Raw genomic sequence first — 7,417 nt, 5'->3', positions numbered from 1 at the left:
CTGTGAGTTGTTTTTTTTTTTCTTTTTTCTAGATATCCCATCAGATTTGTCCTTCCTTTTTTTTCCCCCTTCAGTTTTTAGTTTTGACGATAACCTGGTTTTTGATATCACGCGCGTCCCGTTGTATTACCGTTAGTCCTTTTTTTTTATTTAGTTCGAGAAGTTTGTCGAGTTGCGTAACTTATAACATATGCCAGACAAAATGCAGTTGCACCAAAATTTCGGTTGGTTAAAAAGCTCAAGCACGATTTGTCGTACATGCGGGGCCGGTTATCGTGACGTTTGATAAGGCTAGATATTATAATATAGACATCATCGCCCAAGGGCATATCGCGATGATCCTTATCCGCTGCTGCGCTCAGCTGTTATCATCGTCATCACGAAATCCCATCTATTAATTGCCCGTCGTGTCGTTGCTGGTGTTGGCGTGTGAAATACTGTCTGAGACTGTAATTGTTGTGTAACACCGCCGAGTTATTTTAAAAACAGATTTCAATGATGGCAACCCTTCAGTAAGAAGAGAGTTGACATTATTTGACGTGATAGCGACATTGTTCATCATTTTGGATATGCAAATGTTGATTAGATTTAGTAGTATCCTGCTGGTGATTATTGCCATCGTTGAAACTTCTTTCGTCAAACTCGATCAGAACGGCTACGAAAATGTATTGATACGCATAGCAGACGACGTTTCAAGCGTCGACTGCCTCCAAACCATTTCTAATCTTAAGGTCTGTTTAGCATATCTTTGATTTTTCGATTGACGTCAACCTTCAAAAAAATATTTACGTCACCAATTGTCCCGCAGGTTATGCTGCTAGAAGCGTCCAGCGCTCTGTGCACGGCTGTAGAAGGTCGGGCTTATTTCAGAAATGTGACGATCCTGATTCCGAACCACTGGGCGACTAATTGCTTGGTGGATGATACCAACATTACCTGGCCCAGGACTCACATGGCCGATTTGATTGTGACTCCGAATCACCCAAACTTCGGGAGTCAGCCGTTCACTTTGAATTACGGCGGCTGTGGCGTTAGTTCGCTGCCCGTTCGCCTACCCATCGGTTATCTCACAGCCCCCGGAAAAGGTATATTTGTTTTAAAGTTTGATTTGAATTAATACTTATCGCTGTGTTGCCAATGAAAGGTGTTGCAATCGCCCACGAGTGGTTCCACTATCGTTACGGAGTTTTCGACGAAATCGGAGTGAACGGGGACCCTTTATACCCGGAGGGATATCAAATAACACAGCCGGAAGCCGAGATTTTGCCGACCAGTTGCACGAATGAGCCGCTGAAAGGCGAATGGATCGGAAGGTATGTTTCTGTTATTTAAACCATTGAAAGGGTTAAATTTGATTCGTTTTGAAACGTATTTATTTTAGCGAATGGCAAAACAGCAACGATAACGGCAATATCACGTCATCCATCATGTTCAACACTAACTTGCCCAGCGTAAATGTTTAAATGTCTGAAATCGTTTTCTTTGTTTAAGATTCTCATTTAATTCTTTTCCCGTATAGATCAATCGACTTTGCACGGCAGAAAATCACCTGAAAGCGCCACCTACCAAACAGAATTGGCTCTGTGGAAGTCGCAGCGTCTCGGAGATTGTTTACAGCCATCGCGACTTTATCGAGTATGTAACAAAATAATGAATGAATGAATTACGTTAAGCTAATCATCTAAATTGTTGGGTTATCATTCAAAATAGGAACAATAACACCCAAGCGAGGAACTGCAGCCAACCGATATTCAGCGTCGCCACCAATCGCCATCGAGGCTATCACATCATTCTCGACGTTACTTCAGCGATGGTATGTACACATTTGACTAAAATCCATCAATCATAAATCTAATCGATTTTGTATTCAGGGGGTCGATAATTTGATGGATAGTGCCGCGTTTGCTGCCTCTCATTTCGTCTGGTTTCTACCCGAAGGTTCTATCGTTTCCATCGACACCTTTAGCGATACTTACTCCCAATTGCAAACGCCAGTCGCCCTCAATTTTACCAACAGAAATGCCGTTCTATCTCATCTTGATAAAATAACAAGCAAAAGTACTGCCAACACCACAGAGCTTAGCCAGGCTCTGGACAACGCTATGCGGGTAATATAAAACAATTAAATTTGATTCATTTTCAAATAAAGAAATTAATTCTTCTTATATTATTTGACAGATGTTTCGTGACGGATCGGAAATTATTCTGATCACAGCCGCCCAGGAAGTGCCGAGCAATTTCAGCGTTTACGTCGACCAATTCCGGAGCAAATTGATCGCGCCACACATTCTGGCGTTGAGCATCCAGGCTTCCGACATTTTCACTCCTTTAGCTCGTGACGGACGGCTCTACTTCGTGCCCAGCAGGAGCAATACCCCACTCGTTCCAGGAGTGCCATACCGTAACGCTCGGACGTGGATGACCGATACCCTGCAGTCGGTGTACAGCCGAACGCAATCCTACCGAGCCAAGGTTCCCATTTAATTTGAAATTCACTAAATAAGAAATGAATTGGAATTACTAATTTCACATCAGGTGGAAGAACGGACACTCCAAATCATCGACGGCTGGAATAATGGAACTTTTCAACTGGAATCAACTGCCACCAGTTTGATATTCGCCTTTTATCATCTCGACGATGGATTGAGCATGACGGCGTTAACGAGAGGAACTTTGCTCAGCCCTTTAAACGAAGAGTGCCCGATTGTTCGACTCGGCACATTCGCCCTGTACACGGCAAATTGTGGCAACATCATTTTCGAGGTTATAAGCATTTTGTCAATTTTAATTCGTCTCCTCTGAATCTAATTTAAATTTTTAGAAAGGCACCTGGTCTTATTTCATCGACGTCATGGGCTCCAGCACAGTTCGCCTGGACACATTCTTTTCTAGTGATTCCGTCAGTCCGGTTAGAGTGGAAACGTGGACGAATTCGATTGAAAATAAACAAATCGACTGGAAAACCCAACGGGTCGTCATTTACGCTCTGGCGACCCAACAGGAAAAGGCCGTCAGCGGATTGAACCTCTTCGCCCACATCTCCGGCGACAATGAAGCAGATTCGGTTCTCATCGTCAGTCTGAATGAAAACAATCCGTCGGATGTGACGAAAGGCGACGGAGTTTACTCCGCCCAGCTCACCGATTTGCCCCGCAATTCCATCCGCTTCTCTTACGTCGTCGAAATCGTCGGCGGAGTAGGGACTGTCGATTCCGGTATATAATCCATCGATTGTTCTATATTGTTAAATGTTGTTATTTCATCCATTTTTGGTATGCAAATTAGGCACTTATAACGGACATCCTATGGCTGGAAGTTTCATTCCCTCCGGCCAATCTCTGCCAATCTCTGCCATCAACCGTTACGTTTACGGCGGCAGTTTCCAGTTGACTCTGCCTTACGACGGCGGAGATGTTTTGCCACCTGGGCGCATCGTCGATGTAAACATTAGCAACTTCGACTCGAAAAATTCATCGGCGGTACTCACCTGGACGGCACCGAGGGACAATTACAATGTCTCCGACAATCTGGGTAAACAAGAAATTCCATCACATAACGTGAAATCGTATTTAATTTGGTAATTAAACAGTTGACAGATTCGTAATCACCAGTGAAGATGCCGATAGTAAAGAAGCGATTATCTTTAACGGAATTGTCAAGCCTCTATCCGGAACTGTGGATCACGTCATCACGGCGGTGAGCGTACCGAAATCCAACAATAGCCGCAGTGTGTACTTCCGCGTTTACGGGCTGGATCCTTCCGGAAACCAGGCCCAGCCATCCAACATAGCCACAGTTTACGTTCCGGCCTTTTACCTTCCGACCGATCCGACTGGAGATCCGCCCATTTTGCCGGAATGGCTGTTCTGGAGCTTGATCGGATTGGCGGTTGCCTGCGCGATCCTGATTGTGGCCATCATCATAGCCTGCGTCCGGCGCTATCGCGATGCTAGAAAAAGAGAAGCGATGGGTGCCGATTGGGTCCAGATAGGAGAAACTTCGATAGGACCCAATAGACTTCCGGAGAGGAAGAAGGAAGCGAATAGTATTAAAGCGGTCGAACCACAAGTGCCGGATTTCAACGCTCATTTTACTCCATCTCCTATAAGACGAGCGTCAAGTGTCAGTTCTACTAGATGGTCGGACAACAGTTACCAAACAACAGGATCGGAAATGTAAATATCATTTTTTGATTGATTGATTTGGTTCATTGATTATAATAATTTTGGTTTGGGGTAGTTATCTTCGGCCACGAGTGACTTTTACGGAGGCCAGGATCGAAAGGCCAGCTGATTCACCTGAACGCCCTTCATCGAGCAAAAGCCTTCCTACTTACGCGTACTAATTATTATTTAGAAAACAAATTTCTTCAAATTGTAATTATTATTTTGTTGTTGTCTGGTAAAGTTTCGGGGGCGGCTGGGATAATTCTCCGTCGCCAGCATCTAGTTCTTCTATTAGTATTACCACAGTGTCGTCCAGCCCCAGCAAGAAGATTCCTCCTCCGCCACCGATTCGTAAATACCATCCGTATTCATTCGAGAGAAATGATAATAACGAGACGAGCAATAAAGCCAAGACGAAACTGCAGTTTGGTGGGGGAAACGATGCTCCGTTGGCATCTTCGCCCTCTTATCTCGCCCATCAGCTCAGAAAGGTACGTACATCATATAGCAAAACTTACTTAATAATTTTGTATGGATTTTTGAATGAAATCGAAAATTGCACATATTATAACAGCAAGATGTTTCTTACCTACACCGAGGAGAGCTACCGAAAACTTATTCGATGCAAACATTAACAAGTGCAAGTATGTACTAAATGAACATCGCCAAGATTTTGAAAGTATTTAATTTGAAATTATTATTCATTTCAGGCAACTCGTCGCTGAGCAGATTTGGGGTGGTTTTGGGGGCCGATAGTGAAGCTTCCCTCGTGTGATATATGCGCCCCCCTGTCAACTTGTCATCCATCGTTATTACTGGGAAAATACGTGTTAAATGAAAGTGATAATTAATGGTTCCTCTGTAAATTAGGATCAGGTTTTTTAAGATGTGAATTCATTGAATATAGGGCCTAATTGATGCGGAGATGCGAATTAGTAATTAGTGCAAATAAACAAATAATTTGGCAGATTCTGCAGATGGTTGGGATTAATTAATTGCCGGCTAATTAATTAAATGAGGCTAATATAATTTGAGCATAGAAATAATAATCTGCAATCATTTTTGATAAATTTTTTAGCCAACCAATATAATACGACGGTTGAGGGATAAACAAGAGTTGCAGTAAATATTGAACGCTGGTTAGTAGTGGCGGTTCAAGTGATAGCGCTGCATGTTGACATAAAGACATGCGCTCTTCAAACAAAAATAAAACTTTCGTGCGCAGTTCGAACAGAGCAAACAAATACAAACAACGTTCCCTGATCTCAATTTGTTGTTCATCTCTGTGATTAAAGAAGCCGAACATCGCCGAACATCGTCATATACAAATAAATGATAAGAAAGAATTTAATTTTATATTGGTTGGTGCACTGTTATTGGTTCACCAACGATATCATCCGGCCATCACGTGAGAAAATTTATTAAACGTAACTAATAAACAAGTAAACATTAAATCTATTGTGCCTGTAATTTATAGATAACGAATATATGTTGACTTGAACGCTAAGTCCCAACCGAGTTTATAAAACGAAATGAATCAACTGGGGTATTGCTATTGCGTCTTCGTCGTTCACTTGATGAAAATGTTCAAATTCGTTGCGCTGTTGCTCTGCTGTTGGGCGTCGCTGAGCGCCGGACGACTCACGACCAGCGGCACCAATTTGTACTACAACGGCCAAAAAGTCTTCCTGTCGGGCGCCAACATCGCCTGGAACTCGTACGGCTACGATTTCGGCAACGGCCAGTATGCGGCCAACTCCAAGTCGACGTTGGAAAGTTGGCTAACTCAAATCGCCAACAGTGGAGGCAATTCAGTCCGTAAGTTTTTCAAACTGAGCCCACATTTTCAATCGTGATTGTGTATTTGATTATTATTTGTCCATTTTCTTCTGGATTAAAGGTATCTGGCTGCACGTCGAAGGGGGAAATACTCCCGCCTACGACAGCAACGGTTACGTCACCGGCCCAGACAGTACGGGAACGATGATCAGCGATATGCGCTCATTCCTCGACTTTGCGCAGAGTAAAAACATTTTGGTCATCTTCGTTTTGTGGAACGGAGCTTATTTAAGAGTTCAGAATACCATCAACTTGTTTTGGGACGAAGGCAAACTGCAGAGCTACATCGACAATGCGTTAAAGGTATTATTCATAATCAAAATCGTTGGCGCCAAAATTTAAATTCTTATAATTGTCTTTTTATTATATAGCCTATGGTAAGTGCCCTGGGTGATCATCCCGCTCTTGGCGCTTGGGAGATCATGAACGAGCCCGAGGGATCGCTTCTCAACAACCAGGCCGATGCCAATCCCTGCTTTGATACTACCCCGCTGAAGAACACCGGTGCTGGCTGGACTAACCTTTACATCCCGATGCAAAAGTAATGTGACAGTTGTAATGTTCCTATGAAATTATTTACTATTTACTAAAACTGTGAATTTTTATTTCAACCCTATTTACGAAAGTATTTTGAAGTTTGTCAACTGGCAAGCGGATGGCGTGAAAGGAACTAACGGGGCCGCTCTAGTCACGCTCGGCTCTTGGTCGGAGCACGCTCAAACGGACACCAAAGCTCAATCAAGTAATACAGACAAATTAAATTAAATTTTGATTCAGAATGGGTCGACTAAAATTCATTTCTTTTGATTTAAAGGAAACTATTACACGGACTCGTGTCTGGAAGCGGCTGGTGGCAAAGCTAATGGCAAATTGGATTTCTATCAGATGCACACGTACGCCTTCAACGGACAATGGGGTCCCGATGCTCCTTTCAAAGTATTATAGTCTTTTTTCGTCTATTTTATTCTTTTTAACGATTTACTTGCATGCTTTGAATCAGGTATCAGCCTCTTCGTACGGACTTAACAAGCCTTTGGTCATTGGTGAATTCGCCTCGGTCTGCGCTCAGAACGAGGGAATCCAAAATTTGTTCCAGTACGGTTACACCAACGGCTACCAGGTGAAAAGAATAATGAAATCGAATAGTCCCATTAATTCCAGACGTGTAATTTTGATTGGCTTATCAATAGGGTGTTTGGTCTTGGCAATATAACGCCGGGGGAGAATGCTCCGACACACAAGCCACTCAAGACAGTGGCATGAACCAATTGAAGGGCCAGAACGGAGCCGGAGGTGCTGTCAATTTTCCCGTCGGGTTCTAATTTTATAAGAGGAAGTTACCGAGTTACTAAGCTATACTTATTTTCTCGTCTATTCAAATACAAATTTCAAAACGCTATAGTGTTTCACTC

General features: G+C 43.1%; 2 protein-coding genes across 2 annotated transcripts; both read left to right on the top strand.

Moving 5' to 3' along the window:
* The first annotated feature begins 413 nt into the window (after nucleotides 1-413).
* On the top strand, nucleotides 414-5,135 carry LOC124349414 (calcium-activated chloride channel regulator 1-like). Its single transcript, XM_046799994.1, has 16 exons — nucleotides 414-731; nucleotides 809-1,085; nucleotides 1,145-1,313; nucleotides 1,382-1,451; nucleotides 1,520-1,635; nucleotides 1,711-1,813; nucleotides 1,872-2,108; nucleotides 2,179-2,472; nucleotides 2,536-2,763; nucleotides 2,822-3,215; nucleotides 3,286-3,531; nucleotides 3,590-4,175; nucleotides 4,240-4,338; nucleotides 4,408-4,657; nucleotides 4,741-4,810; nucleotides 4,877-5,135. Exons 1-16 carry the CDS (start codon nucleotides 570-572, stop codon nucleotides 4,939-4,941), a joined length of 3,366 nt encoding a protein of 1,121 aa, XP_046655950.1. The 5' UTR covers nucleotides 414-569; the 3' UTR covers nucleotides 4,942-5,135.
* A 580-nt stretch (nucleotides 5,136-5,715) lies between these two features.
* LOC124349798 (mannan endo-1,4-beta-mannosidase-like) lies at nucleotides 5,716-7,402 on the top strand. The gene is made up of 7 exons (XM_046800647.1): nucleotides 5,716-5,984; nucleotides 6,067-6,308; nucleotides 6,377-6,546; nucleotides 6,632-6,747; nucleotides 6,820-6,941; nucleotides 7,006-7,125; nucleotides 7,196-7,402. The coding sequence occupies exons 1-7, from the start codon at nucleotides 5,744-5,746 to the stop codon at nucleotides 7,325-7,327; spliced, it is 1,143 nt and encodes a 380-aa protein (XP_046656603.1). The 5' UTR covers nucleotides 5,716-5,743; the 3' UTR covers nucleotides 7,328-7,402.
* Nucleotides 7,403-7,417: the final 15 nt, after the last annotated feature.

The sequence above is a fragment of the Daphnia pulicaria genome, chromosome 7 (assembly GCF_021234035.1).
Source record: "Daphnia pulicaria isolate SC F1-1A chromosome 7, SC_F0-13Bv2, whole genome shotgun sequence".
NCBI classification, from domain to species: domain Eukaryota; kingdom Metazoa; phylum Arthropoda; class Branchiopoda; order Diplostraca; family Daphniidae; genus Daphnia; species Daphnia pulicaria.
Note: the sequence above shows the minus strand (reverse complement) of the source record. Positions and strands in the feature narration are given on the sequence as shown.

Bases quoted from the DNA above. Each gene is read 5' to 3' on its own strand.
- LOC124349798 (XM_046800647.1), top strand. From the start codon at position 5,744: ATGAAAATGTTCAAATTCGTTGCGCTGTTGCTCTGCTGTTGGGCGTCG. The intron at 5,985-6,066 runs GTAAGTTTTTCA...TCTGGATTAAAG, and splicing joins CAGTGGAGGCAATTCAGTCC to GTATCTGGCTGCACGTCGAA. The intron at 6,942-7,005 runs GTATTATAGTCT...GCTTTGAATCAG, and splicing joins GTCCCGATGCTCCTTTCAAA to GTATCAGCCTCTTCGTACGG.
- LOC124349414 (XM_046799994.1), top strand. From the start codon at position 570: ATGCAAATGTTGATTAGATTTAGTAGTATCCTGCTGGTGATTATTGCC. The intron at 4,658-4,740 runs GTACGTACATCA...ATATTATAACAG, and splicing joins TCGCCCATCAGCTCAGAAAG to CAAGATGTTTCTTACCTACA. The intron at 4,811-4,876 runs GTATGTACTAAA...TATTCATTTCAG, and splicing joins GCAAACATTAACAAGTGCAA to GCAACTCGTCGCTGAGCAGA.